The following is a 20,270-nucleotide window of genomic DNA, read 5'->3' as shown; positions in this document are numbered from 1 at the left end:
AATACCAATTACCAATACCGATCCACTCCAACTTACTGACACCAGAAAAACAAAGAAAACATATATTAACATAAACGTATTTAAAAAGATATTTTTCAATCATAACCTACCTTCTCGAACAATAAACGCGACAAAAGCACGTGAAAATCACGAAAAACCTAACCCTCGATTATTAAGCCAATTATGACTAAGGTTGAGCTAAGAAGAGTCTCGATGGGTCCTTGTAGCCCAGGGTGGGATGAATCTACGAGATGGTGGGGACTATTTCTATATAATCGACGGTGAAGGTGCCTGTCTCTTCATAACCCTATCAGTGAGCACGTTTCTTTAATCGTCAATCTCGTCGTCCATCCCGTTTTAATCCGAGAAATAAACCGGAAAAAGAAAGACAAGTGAGACAAGGTGAGTGTTTCGAAATGATCAGAAAAGGAAAAGAAAAGAAAGTATACGTATACCTGTGCGTGAGCTTGTATCGTTTTATTTTCCTTTCATTTTTTGGAATTCCGGTTCTCACGATTTTTTTAAAGTCATCTACGGAATATCAATCGCAAAGTGCTAAACGAAAAAGGGAAAAAATAAAAATAGAAAAAGTGCAATAAACTGAATATGTAATATATGTATATATGTATGTATGTACCTACATCTCGTAGAGTATCGCAGGCTTGAATAATGCACGCTTCTGCGTGACGAATACTACCGATAAATTAATTCAATGAGGATGGTAATGGTTTCGTGTATAGGTTGTAAGTTCTTGTTCGATTGGATTTTTATGGAAGTTGCTTGAAACGTTTGCATAGAGAAAAATAAGGTCTTTTTGAATAATAACATTTTAAGTGTTTAATGTTTTTAAAGTAAAATTAAGGTGAAATAAAAATGCAAGATTATTTGATGACGTTTAAAAGAAGAAATTCTAATTTTATTGTAGTTAGTAAGGCATTAGTATATTTAAAAGTAACATTTAAGAAAATAAATTTTTATGAATGAATGGAGATTTTTCATTGTATCCAGACTATATAGTCTCACAGATCTGATAACTAATATTATTTAGGTAGAAATGAGTATATGGTTGTTTTGTGGTTTATATCTTTGATACAAAGAAGAAAGTTTCGTACTTTTTATTTTTTATCCAAAAATTATCAGTGAATACTATGATATATAATTTATTTGTTCTGTTAAATGATAAAGATCATTGATCAAAATCATTCATAAATAATGATAAAAAGAAAATTTAGTCTATCTTTAATACCTACTATTAATATTAACATTAATAGTATTAGTACGGCAATGAAAAACAATATAACAGAGTCTTATGATAAGCTGGATATATCAATTAATGAATTATATGCATTTAATTATGCGTCACTTTGTTAAAGTCAAAATAATAAACAGGAAGAACTGATATCTAAGAATATTTCTATAAAAATTTAATTTTTTCCTTTACCTAGTTTCTAAATGATTCATCGCAATACGAACTACAAGAATAGTATACAAACTAGTCTTCAATTCGCTTTTTGCGAATTTTATATCAATTGTGCAATTTCTTTTATCCCCTATTACATAAGAAGATTCTTGCTTCACGCGTTATCTCATTTTTCTTGGAGGAAGCGATGAAGCGACTCTCGACGCGTCGAAAATCATTACGTTCGACCGTACAAGAGAACGTTCGGTCGTTAGCCAGGCTTACAACGAAAAAGTCCCCGCCAATTACCGAATCACTACATGTAACAGTTGGCACGTAAGACAGTGGCGATACTACTATCTATCCGTAAAAAAGTCACGTGCAAAACGTTCGTCTTTCAACAAAATTGGCACTCCCCGAGTGAAACTCTTTTTGTTGACTTATAGAAACTAAACATAGGTATTAATAGGTACATATACGGAGTCACGACCTCATCTTCGTGTCACTTTTAACCAACAAAACTCTCACCTGTTTTTGGTCACGATGTGAACGACAATTGCATATGTCTATGACAAGGTGTTTTAAAATTATAATTAACTTTCCATCGCTTCGATACTTCGATCTTATAGGATCGTATTGATGCTGGTTGGCTCGAATGCTAAATTGAAAGATGGTGCGATAGATCATCCTGTTGTCATCGATGTATACGAAGATGTTTCTGTTGAAGTAGTATGTAGTATGTGTTAAGAGATTCTGATTTCAATTCGCATAAGAAATTAAAGGGTTTGACTTACTTTATGAAATATGTAATTTTGGAACACTTCGTCATTTTGTAATAGATTTCTTTAATCTTTATTTATATAGATTTATATAGATTTATTATTTATATAGATGATATCGTCCCCTTTGCTTCCAAAATTATATTCCAAATTATTTCGATTGTAGTTTTTTAATTAGCGTCTTCAATGAGTAAATTAAAATGAAAGTACAAATATAATTATATTTCTTAAAAGTAATTGTATAGGCAGTGTATATTAATCTTTGTTTAATTTATTGTTTTTTTCAATTGTTAATTTATTTCTCAGATGATATTGGCGCCGCTGGCCGTGTTATTCTTCGCGGCGTTAGTGTACGCCCAACCAGCAATAAACGAAATTCGGCCACAAAGCAACAGACCAGGAAGATTCCTGTCTCTTCCTGTACCGCAGAAATGTGCAAACCGTGAGTAAATTTTTCGTTTTGAACTTTCGGCTCTCTTTGTAGCTAAAACGCTAGGATCATATTTTTTCTTGATATTTTGTATGAATAAATCTCTTTGAAGCTTAGTTTCTAATTATAAATCAAATTTTAAAATGAAACTACTAAAACATAACATAAAAGTCAATTTATTCGTCAAACAAACTGTAAATGTACTAGAAAAGGATATGGAAATAAAGAAAAATTCTGAATTTCGAATGACAAGCTAAAAATATTCTTTGGACATCATACAATTTCATTTTAATTGTATTGATCATTGTCTCAAAGTTTAACATTTCTCATCACGATTTCAAAACATATCCGCGACAATGTTGACGACGGACAAAACACAATCCTCTTCCGTGAATCCGGGGCATTTAGATGCCCCGGCACGTTCTCTGGCAACTAAAAGAAATTGAGGTTAAACCGGCCCGATACATGCCGACAAAACTCTCGCGCAATCTCACGATCGTATATTTTTCAACCTAAAACAGCATTCGTCTATTGTGCAAACATGTGTATATCAGATTATTCTCTTCTGATTATAGTACCTGGATAATTAATTTTCTTTTTTTATTTTAACGCTATGTGCATCCACCTAAAGGTTAACCTAACCATATTTGACTATATGTAATTAATACTTGTTTTCATTTGAGATATGAATATAATACAAATTTACAAATACATTAGACGTATACACACAGTACTATAACAAATACTTGTTATTTATATATTTTGATCTTAACTCATTAAAGACCAACGTTACGTTAACACAATATTTCATTTTCAAGCGTGAAAATTTGTGCACCTTCAGATTTTCAAATCCATTACTGTACATTAATGTCACGTTTACATATTTCTTATTCGCTATTTCACTACTTAATCCATAATGAGTTAACTTCGAATCGTCATTTTTAATGCAACTTTTAGGATATGTATGTACGTAGTAAATTTCTTTCTCCTTATAAATAATCCCTCATAAAAGTATAGATATCCTAAAAATTCATAAGTTACTGGTCTGTAAAGACTCTCTCATAATTTAGGTACATTTTCCTCGTTTGAAATTATTTAGAATCGTTTGGACTTTATTCAGGCAAGGTCTAGCGCAGGTGAGCCTGTAGTTGGTTGGTAACTCGTTAACAGATCGTACAATGCGAGAGTAGCGTTTCGTCTCCTTTCGTTTGCGTTCGATGCACTTTCTCACGGTTAGGATACAAAATCGAGAAACCGGCAGACGTCTCGCAATCGCGCCGCGATAATTAGCGAGAGGACGTGTAACGAAACGAAGTTAAGGGAGAGACACCGATTCGGGGTCAACAAGAGCCGACGCGACGGACTAGTTGCATAATCTTGAACAGGATGTTTCGTCGGCTTTGTTTTGACTAATTTCCTGCAAATTATTTGTTCAATGCAAAACCGTGTAACATCAGCTAATCCGTTTTTTACAATTTATACATTATCCTAGATCACTTGATGGGAAAAATTTTATAAATTGCGTATTTTATACGCAATTATATATTTGTCATAATCTTTTTATGGTTGGAACTTGAGGCCTATCTGCTTTATGTGCTTCCTATTTATCGACAAAAATATAACAATAACAACGTAAGTTTCTTGATAGTTAATAAAAACCGAACATTATTACTTATTGTCATTCGCAGTTACTTATAAAATGATTAATGATTTATAAAAAGAAATATATGATTTATCACGCAGGTTTTACTCATTGAAATGATCTTTCAATGTCATATAGAAATTTATGTTTTACTGTTCCTAGTAATCTGTTTCAAAGATAACCAGCAGGAACGAAAGTGGAATGTACATCTTGTTTTTTTATGTCGAATGAAAAATCTGTTTGGAGAATATACAATCCACTTTCTCCATCTCGATCTCCATTGCTTACTTATATATATATATATACACATATATATACACATTTACAAGGAGGTCAGCTATATCTCGCCAACTGACAATTTTTATGAGACATAAAATTTGCTACAACTTTTCATCTGTATGATCACTGACACTTACTCTTGATTGGATGTAACAGATAATGCAAATTATCGAGACAAAGTATCTATGCATTTGTGTATGTATTAACATTTAAATACTGTCAAAGTTCGCATATAGCCACCGTGTATACATTTATCGTTATTATGTAAAAATGTTCGTTCTTCGTTATATTTTTATTTCTATTCTATACTAAATACAAGTTTTTCATTTTTATTTAATTTCCATTTTATTACCATTTTAATACGCCTCGCGACAGGTATAATATTAAAAACGTCGAGTTACCTTGGTTGATTAAATAACATTTCCAATACACGTTATTTAACGTTAGAAATACTTTACTGCAGACAGACTAATTTGACGAGTATTGGTTGTTATTCCCTTATGATCATATCGATCGAAATTTCGTAGTAATCCTATTTCCACGGTATTTAATCACGTGAAAGGTATTAGTGTCGTAATGTTGGATTATAATAATGTTCGACTGGAATGTTCGATTATCTACAGTTGCATCCACTTTCCATGTTAGTAACAATAAGAAACTCGAGTCACGTGCTACATCGATGAAATCATCTCGAGCAATAGGTCATTTAGCTGTGAGAATTTAATATTGATTAATGATTAACGAAACTTAACATCTTTTTAATAATTCCAAAAATATACCGATTTGCTAGATTTGATACTAAAAATTGATAAAGTATGCAGTTAATGTAACACGTATAACAACTCATTTCTTTTTAAAGAAACAAAGCTATTCTCGCAGTGGTTATTGATAACTTTAGATGCTGTATGCGACCATAAATTTTTAATTAAAACAAAAAGTAAAAACAATATAAATGTATAAAATAATGTTTAAAAGACATAACACGCATAACAATCGTGCCCCTATAAGAAATTGTCATTCTTACGGTATAAAATGCTCTTTAGTCGGGCTGGGAATTAAAAATTGAATCGTTGAACACAACCGAGGAGTCCGATGATTAAAATGGTTCTTAATCAAAATTATGAAACATTACTGGTCCGCGGCTAACAAATTGTCGTTAAATTATCTTATGACAGTGCGGCTGACCAATCAGGTGTCGTAATATCGTAGCTGGTAAGATTGTCCAACTGACAAGCTCACAAAAGGCCGATGCTCTGCCGCTATGAAAATGTCAAGAATTGTTGCGAAACGAAACAACAACATGCCACAGAGATAATTTCACTGTTGCTCGTTATGCCCGCGTATAATGACCGCTCTTTAACGATAGTTCACGTCTTTCTTCACGCTGATCCTGGTTTCCAGTAAAACGTCCAATTCGGTGAATTCACATGGGATATTTCTATTTTTCTTCGTCGATTAGGCTGATTATCTTAAAAGTTGCTCACAAAGATACAAAGTTTCTGTTATTTTACACTTTTGCATGAAACGAATAACTTCTTCCAATCGCTGTATGTCATTTTGTACAAAAATTTCAAAATTTTAGATATTTCACGAATAGAATATTTAATACGTACTTTTTCTCCTCGTTTCTTCGAAATTTTTCATATTCCATGCGCACGTTAATTTTTAAAGATACGTTAGATTTTTATATCGATGCGAATACAACAATTATAAGATTATAAGTATAAAAGAAAGTACTATTTTTATAGAACTATTTTTTATTACGCAAGCAGTACAAAAGGAGTACAATTTTGACCTTTATTCGACCTTTATTCAACCCCAAATAACAGCGTATCCGATCGAATAAATAATATAGCAGCAAAGCATGATAAATTACAATGTCGTGTTGCACGCATCGTTTATCAATTTATTTTCAAACAAAGTTACACGTCCGATTGGTTATAGCTGCAGAAGAAGCCGAAGAAAAAGGAAATCTCTTATTCTCTGTCGCTGACGAGTCTCGAATCGAATCTCAAGTAATCTCCACCCATTAAGTCGAATTATCAAGAAAAAGTTTCACCTCCGGCTTGGCTTTCGTTTTCCTCGCACCTTCGATCAAAACAACTTTTATATCCAATGTTCGTCATTTATTTATGACATTCGATTGCGCATAGATTATGAAAATGTTTAATTCATAGTTAACAGTATGTTGAAATATTAAATCTAAAATATTAGAAATTTGGATGACAAGTAAATTTAACAATTAGTATAATACCTTCTCCATAAATAAATTGAAATTCTCCGGTGAAAAATTGCATTTTTACAATTATACATTTTTTACAAGTACTGTTTTATACATCCTACTTGCATTTTAGTCGATTAACATTTCCAAAATTAATTTTTCACATTTCCTTCTAACTCTTCGTCCTTCGTTCGTATTTTCTTCACAGTCATTCACAAAGAATTGTTACAAGAATATTATTCCTTTTCGTTTTGTTTCTGTCTGGAAAGATTGAGCATCCCGAGCCTTTTCTGATCGTGTCAATTTTCTTCTTCTAGAAACATTGCAAAATTTATTCAACTGTTTCACTAACAACTGTAGAATCATAAATATAAAATATTCGCTATACGCATAAAATCCTTCGTATCGAATTCATTAAGTACGTTTATTTGAAAACGACGCGTGTCCAACGTGCTTTCTTTTCTCCTTTTCGAGAAATGGCAACTACATCTTGCGCGCGTCACGCTCAAATACGATCCGTAAATATTAACCATTTCATTGGCATAAATTATACGTTTCTGGAAACGTTTGGGTGACTCTGCCGTGAAACACGTGCAGGTCGTGACACGTGAAAGTGAGAGCTTTCCATTCCATTGGAGCTCCTCGTGTGTGAAGAACCACTTTAAAAATCTTACAAGAAGCCTCTTGCTGTCATTCATATTATTCTTTCGTCATTTTTCTTCTTCTCTTTTTCTTCTTTTTATAATCCCATGGATAAATATTCCGAAGGCGGCAAATAGCACAGTTAGTCGTGTATAGCTTGTCATGAAATCGTAGATGTTACCGATCGTCTAAATGTTATTTTGAAATAGCTATATTGAATCGTGTTTGATCTGATGCAATTATTGGGAATTCTAAACGTTACGCAAGATAAAATTCGATACAGACAAACCGTGTATAATGTTGTCTCCTTTATTTAAATTTATTCGATTGAAATATATTTTTTAGTATTTTTGAAAATATTATCTTCTTCGTTGCTGTTACCTGATCAAAAAAAAAAATAAAAATAAAAAAAAGAGGAGAAATAAAATAGATACAATTTTTTACATAGATAAAAGAAAAAAAATACCTGTTTGAAGAGCAACGTAAATCGTACTGGCGTCGAACAAAAGACTTCGCATGCAAATATGATCGATAAGTCATGGCGGAAGTGGGCGTAAAAAATAACAGATTTCTACTGTCCCTCGATTAATAAATTCCGCTTTCTCCGCCCTAAATTGGCTATTTACTTGCGTATGATTGACAACCAAATGAGATAAATCTGTTTTCTATTATTAAACGGATAGTCGCATGTGCTGCGAACGAGGATAAATATTTTTTAATGTAATTCGTATATTTTGCAATAGCTTACAAATTTTACCACTTTAAAGACTTATCAAAAAAAGATATAAAAATAGTGAAAAATTTGGGAACCAGATTTCCCTGCATCTTCTGCTTCTTTTAATTTTTTTTTTTCTTCTTTTTACGCAAACATTTAATTAACGTTCTCGCGAAAACCTCACGATGGATATTTTCAATTCTAAACTCTTTAGAACAGTATTATTTATTTGTTATTTATTACACACACTTCTCGCCTATTGCCTTAGAACGAAGTTCCGGCTTTGCGTTTTTCTCTTAATGTATGAACAGTATACTGCTGTAGTATTCTGATTAACTTCACTTGCTACGAAAGATTACGTTCATCAATCATTAGATCTTTCCCAATCTGCCATTGCGATTCGCTATTATACGAATTAACATTGTGTTTCAGAGTTATTAACTTTGAACAACCAACGTCCAACTTTACTCAGCAAGACCATTCATTCTCACATACATTTTTACTGTAGAAAGGTCATAATTAATTTCGTGAGTTACCATTCGACTGACGATGGTAACGACGAGGATGTTAATGCATTAAGGTGCTTAGCCTTAGACAATGAACGAAGCGCTGTACAAACCGCTTCTTGCGTTCGACTAATGATCTTTTTAGTACGTAACAAAGGAGACGGAATTTCAAAAATTATATCTTAAATAAGATGTTTGAAAAATAGGCTTATAATATTAAAAATGAGATCAGAAGCGGTATGCTGGATTTTTTAAGAATTCCATTTTGAAAGAAATAATAAAATCATATATTTACATCTATCTGTATTCATATGCAGTACGTTCGAAAGAACGCAGTAATTTGATATATAATTCTCCCAGCGAAAAAGATATTTTATCACAGAGCCTTTGTCACATCGGTTTACGAAAAGCAATTATTAATAACACTAAATAATATTGAATATTATTATCGATAGTAACGAACGAGAACAACAAATTCAAATAAATACGAATTACGATATTTTATGTAATATATGCAATTCGAAAAGCACATTTTTTACGATCTTATATTCCTAGGAATAGATTCTTTATATAAATATAACTGATGCTGCAGAAACACCGTTAGTAGAGTCGAAAACAACAGAATTGCGCGGACGATTCAAAGATTACCGTCAGAAGTTCCTTGACACAATGGTGAAACGTGCGAGTGTTTCTAAAGGCGCATAAATGTTTAATGAACGGTGATATAACGATCGTTAATTGCGAGTACAGGAGAAAAGCGAAGAAAGACGAAGAGGGAGATCAATTTTTTTTCTCGTAAACGTCTATCAGATGCAAACACACGATCGTATGAAAACAAGGAAATACAACTTGTGAAATGCACTTTGTTTAATGTCACTTTTGTTTAACCTTTGTTTTACCATCTTTTAGCGGCTGTATACGTATGTCGGTGTTAAATATTTATCATCTTATTTGTTAGTATTCTTTCGATTGCTTTAGGCTAAGTAATAAGTTCGTTATCAAAAATTCTGATTATTTAATTCGCTTTATTTAATTCGATTTTTAATTTTGTTAGACGACGTATCTACGTGTATTCGATAATTATGATGCCAAGTAGTTTTATTAGTCTTCTAAAGAAGTTAATCTCGGTCAACGAGTAATCATTAATGAAATTTGCCTATTCGATCGATATCGATTGATGCGATCAAAGTAATTGGAATTTGTAAACGCGGACACAGAAAAACGTGTTGGCAGGCGGAAAACTCGTCAAGATGATAGAGATGATAATAAAATGTACAAAGGTGAACGTTTCTTTCGATTATTCATAGATGAAACAAATTCATTGCCATTGGGAAACTAAAAGGAAGGAAAACTCGAGTTACAAATAGCGGAAATAATTTCTCGAATATTATGAAACGTACGATAGACTTGATCGTATACGATATCGTAATTGTTTTTACGGTCGTTGTTAGCAACATTCACCGCACAACTTAGCGCAGGAAAATCACGCGAAAAAAGGGAAACTCGAGGCAAGATGTCTTTAAAATTCAATATTTCCTTGCTGATTCGTAACTCCCGTTTGAAATTCTGCATGCGGTATTTTTAATCTTCTCGCGGCATAACATCGGCTGAGCTTAAGTTTTCTTTAGAATCGAGTTAGATCCGAGCAATACGCTCGAATTATTAAGCTATGTAAATTAATTCGACGAAATTCAAATTTTATTAACCATTCGCGTAATACAAGTTTCGTCATCGAAATATTCCTAGTTATTGAATTCAGTTACACGAAATTCCCTGAAATTACGTAAATACAAGTGATACATCTTTCGAACTGTCACGAGATGAGAAAATATATGAATTTAAAAATATGCTTATTACAGATGGGTGATTCCAAAGGCATCTAATTAACATATCAATTACTCATACTCTGACGCTGGAAATAATTGTCTCCTTTGGTTCGATATAACGTAGATTGAACGGAGAGCTTCTTCTCTTTTTCTTTGTAGTAAATAATCAGATATATATAGTAAATATAATATAAATATAGTATATGGTAAATAAAATAGTAGTAATTTCAGTAAAAAGAAAAGAATACACGAAACATGGAAAGAGCCATCTCTGAAACTAAACAAAAATCTTAAGAACCAAGAAATGCTAAATACTAAATGTTCAAGAATGCGTTCGTTTATAATATAATAATTTGACGAAAACTGCATGATACAGATCAAACTATACGTTGCCAGAATGAATACAAAATCTATATTTCTATGAAAAAGCTACACGTTTCGAAAGTTAATCGACGATTAAAAATCCATATTTCCTACGGTCGATCAAGAATCTCAGGAACCACGAATTGTTAAATGCCAAATGTTCAAGGATAGCTGCTACGTTTATTTGACTATCCGCGTGGACGTCGCTGAGATCATGATCTCCTTGTAGAAACTTCTTGTCGAAACTCGTGACAGCACTTTGACGTTAAGCCAATCGACGTTCTAGCAGAGGTATTAGAATCATCGTTCGTTTCTGAAAGGGGAACGCGTCGTAGCCTCGATTCCCGATGTAACAACCGATTGATTCCTGCTTGGGAATCATTCAGAAGAAACTAGCCACATGACATTCACCGTGAGATTTTTCTCTTCCGTGATATGTCAGAAGGAACGTGCAATTTAGTTAATTCTTCTGTTTTTTCTTATCTTTCCCTTTCGTTCTTCTCGTTCGACGGCTATTTTTGCAACAATGAGATTACACAGGATTACACGTCGGTGAAGAGGAGCCGTGTTCGCGCGCATCGATCATGCCTCTCCTTGCAGCATTACAGGCGATGAAACGCGTAGTAAATACGTAATAATACATACGCACTGGTTTATGGTGTGTCCGCAACTTCTGAAATAACAGGTTCCGACATAATCGATTTTAATAGCTGGAATTTAGGATATTAGTCTTGGCAATAATTCGACGAGGTCTAGTGACTTTTTCAGCAACGCTCTTCGACTTTTATAGGTAAATTATAGGATTTTACCTGATATTCAAGATAAACGATGTACTTAAGCGAATACTTAAATGGCGAAAAAAAAAAGAAAAAATTGTTTTCGAAGAAGTTTCCCAGCCTCTTGCTCTATGCATGTAACACGATTAGCAAAACTTTACGAGTCGCGAGTTATAAATAATCGATGATGATAAATTCCTTCGAAGAACGACGACAAGCATGGTAATAAAATTGATAAAGTTATACATTACATTTTACAAATTATACGAATTAACTACGGTCGATCTGCCTACCAATAGACGCGATAACTCGTAAATCTATGGAAAAGAAATCCGAATGTAACTTGTCGACACATTGATATTATTAGTTGGTTGGTCGTTGTATCGGTGGAAAGCCTTGATTATTATTCGTAGAGATCACGGATTGGTTAATTTGAGATCGGTGATACTCGAGAAAGAACATAGATGAAATAAGCAATAGCCTGTAATATTACCGTTGAATACGAGCAACCCTTTCGCAATCAGAACGTTAGGCTCTCATAATGAGACGCACATCGTAAATCGTCGACGAGAGAGGCATTCCTGCATAATCAACGTGTAACGTGAAAAATTGTAAGACCATTGACATTTAACCGGACGATAATCACATTCCCCGATTACAGATCCACGCCGTTTATATACATTATTACACGACAAACATAATTGAATATCGTGAACGATTTCCTTTTTTTCTCTCTCTTTCTCTGTTTCTTCTCGAAGAAAACTCCGCAACTCTACGTAGTCAGATCTTGATATATCATCATTCTTGGTATCAGTTTATATCTTTTTTTCTTTTTTTTTTTTTTTTTTGTTTTTCGATAAAAGGATCGCAATTAAGCGTCGAGATACCGTAAAGTGCTAGAACTTATCGTACGAGATTACCACACTTATGCGTCGCTTGAAAAGATCTGATAAGAATTAATAAAAGCCAATCTCTTCAAGAACCTTTGTCTTTCGTTCGGCGGATTAATTTTCTATTTGCAATTCGCAGGACCGAGAGAATTCAACTACAGAGGGCACAATTATTTCTATAGCGGGCACGTTCCGGCTCACGCAAACCAGAGGGTGGATTGGTTAGACGCTAGGAACATCTGCAGAGAGTACTGCATGGACCTCGTGTCGATGGAAACTCAAGACGAGAACAACTTAATCTTCAGACTCATTCAACAAAGTAAGCGATTTTCATTCTTGAGATGCTTCGCGAGTAGAAATATAGTAGTATAAATAAGATAAATTTTTGAAATATTTTATAAAATAGAAGACGTAAGGTAAAGCTTAGAATAAAGAGATGAAGTCAGGCGTTCTACTATTCTAAATCATGATCGCTGACGATTATTAAATTGCGGATATTCATGGAAATTCTTTTATAAATTCACTTTTATAAATAGAATTCCAGAAATGAAATCTGCTTGAAGAATCGCTTTACTTGCTAAATATCGCCTTCGAATATTATATTTTAAGTATTTTACGTATTTATGTGCATTTCTGCAGCTTCAAATTTCCTATAAATGAATCTACAGCTCAATAATTATGTACATATATGTATAGTTATTATATGTGCGTTATTATACAATATATATACACACTTATATATGTACAATTGAAACGTCGTTAATATTCATACAGGGGAAAGAGAAGGAAGAAACGTTAGAAATAAAATAAAGATTCATTTCGAAGTTAAGTTGGAATTTCTTCGTATTCGAGTCGACTTTTCAAAAGATTTCTTTCGCTGTGATTCGAGGAAGATCGATTCGCAGAAGAAAAAATTTCTATCGACGTGTACTTGTTTATTCATGAGGAAAAACGAGGTGTTCCATTGAATCGGTTGAATAATCTCGAGGCAACGATTACAAGAATAAAAATGATTCATTAACGCACGACGCACAGACACGTTTCGCGAACGATTCACGCGTGAACACGAAACGCGTTTACCTTCGGTTTCGTACGGATTCGATATATATCCTAATTGCATCGCTATTAACTCTTCTCTTCTCTTCTCTCCTCTTCTCTTCGACTTTTTTCTTTGTTGTCACTGTTTCGCGTGATTTTCATTTCGTAACATTTCTGATCCTTTCACGCGTATTCGCAGGAACGTAAGGAAGAAGAAGCTGTGCAAAGTTCAAGTATATTACAGCAATTCTCGTATGTCACGTGTGAAACGTATGAAACGAAGATAAAATCAAACATATTACGAATAGGTTCGAACTCGATTAGAAAATTTTGAAACCCTCGCGAATACTTTGAAGACATGAAACGATACGTTTGGTCGTGCTAGCTTGGTCGGCTATTTTCAAAAGAGTCTGCGTATGATAGATTGTTTTCCTTTTCAAATCTGTTATATTAAACTCCTATTATCTAGTCACGGAGTAACGTTAAAATCAGGAAATCAATAAATTTAATTGTATTTTCTTTTGTACTACGATATTCGAACTTTTGCGCGTCGAATAAAATTCTTATATTTTATGTAAACAAAATTTTTAATACTTTGAGAAAAACCTTAGGATAAAATTGAGGCAAAAGATCACGTATAGCAACGAGGAATTTTTTATACTCTTCTTAAACCTAAGTAACTCGTACATTTTATTTTATTTTACAGCTAAACGTGTACTTCTATTCTCTCTTGTGGTTTTCGTATAACGAACCTGTTAATTGATCTATTTTATAGCAGACAATTTTACTTTTCCTTTTGTTTTAGCTAGCATCGTTTTGACTTCGTTCATTTTCGCGTTCAGCTAAATGATTTTGACAAAAATGATTAACAATCGCTTGCACGAAATAAATTATAAGATCCGGTAACGAGTTTCAACGTAGTTCGCCTTAAAACAGCATGGATGGATTCGAGAAACGAATACCACCGTCAATTACGTGAATTTGAGCAATAATCGGTAGTTAAGTTAAACGAGAAGTGTACCTAATAGTAATCTCATACAACGGTATGTACATAGTTATTAAATTTTACGTGTCGGCAGAAACGCGTAGGAAGGTATAAATCCATTTCTTTAACGTCAGGCTTAGAAAGTTCTACAACCACGGAGATAAAATCGGTACCAAGGAACACAGAAGCAGTCAGGATCGTTTACAATTTATTACCCAGCGTAGCTTTCGTTCTTTAGCCAGCTAGATAGCATAGAAATTTCGAAACAAATGATCCATTGCCGTGAGACGATGGTTCTTCGACTTCGCGTTAAGTGGCTTGTAACATCGCGTCTTCGGCCATAGTGTTTCCTCACGATTGAAGAAAGTGAAAGACTAATCAGTTTTATGGTTACTTATTACAAGAACAATGTCGTGAAAATACATATTTTGATCTAACGGATATTTCACGGAACGAGGACGAGAAGAGTCTATTGGTTATTCAACGAACCATAAAGGCGAATCTTACAATTACGCAATTAATTATTATATGGACCGAGTATTTTTATGTAAATTCGTGTCTCTTGTGGAGATAATTAAAGAAACAGAATTTAAATAAAAATTTGTATCGTCGACTAAATATTGTAGTAAATATTTTATTCTAGCTATTTTGTATATCTTTGTATATTATACGTATTCTGGATATTTGTTGCGCTTGAAAGTTTTCTATAAATGCATAAATTAACTTCACCGTAGTTAAAATTATTCTTCTTTTTTTTTCTTTTTTTGAAACTCATAAAAAATAAGAACAAAATATTTAAATTTTATAGTAGACATGTCTGCAAAAATAGTTCCCCCCCTTTTTTTTTTTTTATTGAATCAAATATTTTGAGAAACAAGAAAGAAGGATCGAGAGAATTTAGTGATCGTCTATTGATCTATTAGCTGTGGTCAATTATCCCATCACAGATGAAATATTTGAATCAATAAAAATACACACGTTGAAATTTGTTTGTGGCTCATTTGCATACAACTAATTGTTTTCGCAAGTGCAGATACAATTTCCATTCGTTGTCGAGAAGTTAGAATCTCCGAGTTAACGAGTTAACAACAGAATCTTCAAGGCAAAACGAAGGATCTTTAAGTGGGTTGAGGCTGAGGAATCTCATCTTCTTATATACATACACAGTTGCATCACGGAACGCATCAATCATTTCGACCGCATATGTCTCTTGCCACGAAGTAATATGATCTGAAACTCATCTATGTTAATATTTCTACCGATATTAAAATGCGGTTATTTTTTCGAAGGTTGTCCTTTGGATGAGAAAAGCGAAAACCTTTTATAAATTATATTGTTTTCTAACCTGTAGAAAATTTAAGCAGAAATTTTTAAAGAAGTACTTTTTTACGAAAATCGTAAATCTATGACTAAAATTATAAGATTCTAGAAAAATAATGCAAAATTTTCCATATTTCATTATACTTGGAATATACTTAAAATGAAAATAGAAAAAAGTTCGTAAAATATTATACCATAATTTTCAGCTTTCACAGTATAGATTTCACTTGAATATTAGTTTCCTTCGGGAAAAGATTACAGCTCTTTACCTATCAGAAAAAACATACCAAAGAATTGCATAATCTGTATAATAAAGTTATGTATTAATCATTTCTTTCATAAAAATTAATAAATTATTTTTTCATAGACGATGTTCCTTACATCTGGACATCTGGACGTCTCTGCGACTTCAAAGGCTGCGAGAATCGTCGTGATCTCGAACCCAAAGCCCTCTATGGTTGGTTCTGGTCAGCCAACAGAAAGAAGATGGCGCCAACAAATCAAATCCCCGAAGGTTGGTCCTTCAATCCATGGTCTCAAACTGGACACAAGAAGGTCAGACAACCGGACAACGCTGAATTCGACATAAATGGCACCAGTGAATCTTGCATGTCCATCCTAAACAACGTTTACAAAGATGGAATCAGCTGGCACGATGTGGCTTGCTATCACCAGAAACCATTTGTCTGCGAGGACTCCGAAGAACTTTTGAACTACGTGGCCAGTACCAACCCCAACATCCGCGTTTAAAGGCCTCGTGAATGAATAATTCGCGTCATCAGCACCTGTTTTATCCGTTTCTCTTGCAGCTTAGACGAAACACGAGTTAAAACAAAAAGAAAACAAAAGAAAAATAATCGTTGAACATTTTATTTTATATTATTTATGTGAATTAGCTCCCTATCAGCATTAAAGCATTACCTTTCATTTGGATTGCAAAAAGAAAGGAACATTTTATATCGAATATAAAATTTATATAAATTTAATTATTTGGATCACAAAGTTTCATATACATATAAATGCTTATATAAATTTAGATATTATTGAGGAACTGTGATCAGAATTTTTCAAAGGCACTTAATTATTTCTTGCAATGTAATACAAAAGTTGTTGCACTAATTATATATACATGTTATACATGTATTAAAAATATTTATTAAGCGTTCATGAATATTATTAAAATGTGTCTCGTCGCTGCACTTTTCCTGCACTCATTTTTCAAAAGAAATCAATTATATTTTACATTCTGTTTAATTTGTAATTACAGTATCAGTTAATTAATGATGTAAACATATTTATTAATAGACATTTGGCAGACAGACTCTGTACATTTATGAATAAACTTTATTTGTAGGTATTTATAAAATGCTATTTATTTACCAAATCTTATACATATATAATTATATAACATAATTTACTCATTTTCTATTGCAATAACATTGGTTTCAAATTGATCATATTTTCCCTCACTTTCTTCTGCACTAGAAACAGAATCATTTCTTTTCTTTCTCTGTTTAGCTCTAAGTGTATTAAGCTTTAATTTAATTCCAGATTTACGTTTTCGAGGTAAAGATGTAGGATCTGTAAATAAAATATTGTAGTATAAAATTATATACACGAAGAAATATTAATACATACGATCTTCAGGTATATTCATTCGTTTTCTTAAAACAGCTCGAACTTGTCTGTTAATAATTTCTCTACACTGCGCATCAAAACCTACTGGTAACCAGCCTCTTTTTTCGTGACACCTAATTCCAGGTAAAGGATCTGGTAACTTTGCTAACATTTCTTGTATTTCATCTACTAGAACATCACAATACTGAAAGAAATTTTGTACTTGAAGTATAGAACCATAAAAATTTGTAATAATCAGAAAATTGTAATAAACCTGATAAAACATTTGCTTCGAAGGAGGTACTATTCCTTCTCGATAGATATACACGTCTTCACTTAAATCTTGTTCCTTTTTAGGACTTTGCTCTTGACTAGAAATCACACTTTGTACAATTGTTTTCTGTTTTGCAGCTGGTGTTGATTTGTATGGTAATGTATACTCTGAGTAATTTCTTTTACGTTTTACAGTAGATCCCAAACCATCTGAATAAAACAAAGTAAGTAAAGCAATTTTTCAACGTAAATATTATATTAATAACAGCAATACTTAAGATACATACGCATAGATTTTAATCTGTAATCTAAAGTTTGATATTTTCTTGCAGAAATATCTTTCCTTGGATCATACCCCAGTTTCACCCACATAATTTTCCATGGACCAGTTACAAAATAATATGCGACAGCTGGTAATAAAATTTTCAATCGTTCATTAGAAAATTTAGTTTTGTATATTATTGCGTTCTTCGACCAAATTGGTCGTTCCTCAAAAATTTGACGGATTTGTTCAAAGTGTATACTTTGAATGAATTTAACTTTCATAGCGGTTTCTATGCCTGTTGGCGGTTTAGAAGGAACTTCTGATGTTGAAAAATAAATGAAATTCGAAAATCCTATCTTTCTCTTTCGACACTTTCCTATTATATTTTCCGGATATGAATTAACTTCTGTTTTTGGTACATATTGCTGTACTGTATCCATTCTGCTAAACGCAGCTGGTGGCAAGAAGTAAGGTACGTCATTCTTTAACCAAGAATAATGTGGTATGTTACTGGGATAAATCTTATGATATATACATTCTAACTTTTTCGGATTTTCCTTACTTTGTGTCATAGGTAAATATTGAAAGTCACAAAGACCTGAAAAATATTATATTCTTTAACTGTATTTCCAATATATGAAAAAAGTTACATAAATTTGATTTTATCCATTTTAAACCATACATACTTGTAAATCTAAATTCTGTGTCAACTCGACCTAAGATTTGTAATTTTGGCAATGTATAATCCTTATCTTCAGAAAGATCTTCATATTTATTTCGATCAAACGTTGGTGGTATATCCTTTTTGTTCTTTGATGAATTTACTTCATTTGTATCTAGTGATTGATCCAGTAAAACCTCGTTATTTTCAGAATATACTCTATGAGAAGGACCAGGAACAGGATTATCGAGAGTACTAAAGCTGCAACTTTGTACTTGATCGATTAATTCAGTCATAAGTTGTTCTTGTTGACCTTTATTATCTCTAGTCTGTGGTAAATTCACTTTATCCACACTATTTTCAGTATTTTTATTGTCATCAATCGAAGATTCATTTACATTCACAGTACTTCTCGATGACTTCCTTTGTTGTTTTGCTTCAGTTTCTTCTGCTTTCTTTACTCTAGATTTTTTAATTCTAATTCTAAGCAGGAAACCATTAGTATTATGTCTATCGCCACAAGTCGGTTTACAAAAAATATCATCTGGTCTAAATCTTAACTCCAACCGTCGATTTGGTGTATTTACTGCCTATTAACACACATACAATTAATTAGAGTGATTGTTAATTATTAGTTTTATAAATATTTTTATCTTATAATCCTTATGAGAAAATAATATAATACCGTAGAAATGCTTTGAATGCCACCTAATGTTTCTATAGCTTTATCTGGATTAATAACATTTCCCGGATATTTAACACAGATGAACTTTCTGTCAAACCTATGGCCTCCAGGAAGGACTGGTCCCACATATTCATTTTCTTGGTAATTATCTACATTGTTCTGATTATCTTCTGTCTATATAATTTTAGAAGTATATTAAATAATTATTAATATAAAAGTAGAACAAAAGTAAATATAAAATGTTAATTTAGTCTTACATTGTCATCATTACTAGCTTCTGGAATGTCACTATAGGAATCATCACTATCAATTTCTTTTTGATAATCATCAATCTTAAAATCTTCATCTTTCCCATCCTGTACTTCTAAGTTCTCATCACTAATATCACTTGATATACTCATTATTGCTTTTTTTGTATCACCAGCTTCAACTCATAAATATGTTTCTTCAAAAATCATATCTTATAAATAATATCATATCAAAACATGTAATTATAATAATATTATAATAATACGTAATATAATATAGGTTAGATTTAACCAATGTATTGTTTTGAGGTTAAAAATCTTACTGAACACATGAATACTGAAAACAAGGTTACACAAGTTGTTTAATTACAGGTTTCATAAACTTTGAAATCAATGAAATACAAAAATATATATTTTATGTAACTTAATTTAAATAATAATATTTTTATATTTTAATTGTATATATACTCGTACAATATAAATTTGAAATTCATTTAATAAAATAAATATTCATAATAAAGTTGAATGTTAAAAAATATCGTATCTTATAATATACACATATTAAACATTTCATTCATTCCATTTATAAAATTAAACTTTTGAGTTTAAAATAAAATATTATTGCCTTGTGTTTATTTAGCAATAGTTTATTAAGCAATAAGATTCGTTAAAAATATAATAATAATATTAAGAAAAGTATATTAGAAAAA

At 32.2% G+C, this 20,270-nt stretch overlaps 2 protein-coding genes across 2 annotated transcripts; one reads left to right on the top strand and one right to left on the bottom strand.

The window, feature by feature from the left end:
* The first annotated feature begins 266 nt into the window (after positions 1-266).
* LOC100645018 lies at positions 267-17,168 on the top strand. Its single transcript, XM_003398784.4, has 4 exons — positions 267-402; positions 2,485-2,620; positions 12,608-12,787; positions 16,179-17,168. The coding sequence occupies exons 2-4, from the start codon at positions 2,485-2,487 to the stop codon at positions 16,559-16,561; spliced, it is 699 nt and encodes a 232-aa protein (XP_003398832.1). The 5' UTR covers positions 267-402; the 3' UTR covers positions 16,562-17,168.
* LOC100644773 (general transcription factor 3C polypeptide 5) lies at positions 17,167-19,896 on the bottom strand. The gene is made up of 7 exons (XM_003398782.4): positions 19,570-19,896; positions 19,313-19,486; positions 18,653-19,217; positions 17,989-18,564; positions 17,703-17,911; positions 17,450-17,633; positions 17,167-17,392 (listed from the first exon to the last, which is right to left on the bottom strand). Exons 1-7 carry the CDS (start codon positions 19,711-19,713, stop codon positions 17,226-17,228), a joined length of 2,019 nt encoding a protein of 672 aa, XP_003398830.1. The 5' UTR covers positions 19,714-19,896; the 3' UTR covers positions 17,167-17,225.
* Positions 19,897-20,270: the final 374 nt, after the last annotated feature.

Source organism: Bombus terrestris, chromosome 11 (genome assembly GCF_910591885.1).
Source record: "Bombus terrestris chromosome 11, iyBomTerr1.2, whole genome shotgun sequence".
NCBI classification, from domain to species: Eukaryota; Metazoa; Arthropoda; class Insecta; order Hymenoptera; family Apidae; genus Bombus; species Bombus terrestris.
The sequence above is the reverse complement of the archived record's forward strand: the minus strand, read 5'-3'. Positions and strand labels throughout refer to the sequence as shown.

Bases quoted from the DNA above. Each gene is read 5' to 3' on its own strand.
- LOC100644773 (XM_003398782.4), bottom strand. From the start codon at position 19,713: ATGAGTATATCAAGTGATATTAGTGATGAGAACTTAGAAGTACAGGAT. The intron at 17,634-17,702 runs GTTTATTACAAT...AATTTCTTTCAG, and splicing joins CGAAGCAAATGTTTTATCAG to TATTGTGATGTTCTAGTAGA. The intron at 17,393-17,449 runs GTATGTATTAAT...TTTTATTTACAG, and splicing joins AATGAATATACCTGAAGATC to ATCCTACATCTTTACCTCGA.
- LOC100645018 (XM_003398784.4), top strand. From the start codon at position 2,485: ATGATATTGGCGCCGCTGGCCGTGTTATTCTTCGCGGCGTTAGTGTAC. The intron at 2,621-12,607 runs GTGAGTAAATTT...TGCAATTCGCAG, and splicing joins ACCGCAGAAATGTGCAAACC to GACCGAGAGAATTCAACTAC. The intron at 12,788-16,178 runs GTAAGCGATTTT...ATTTTTTCATAG, and splicing joins CTTCAGACTCATTCAACAAA to ACGATGTTCCTTACATCTGG.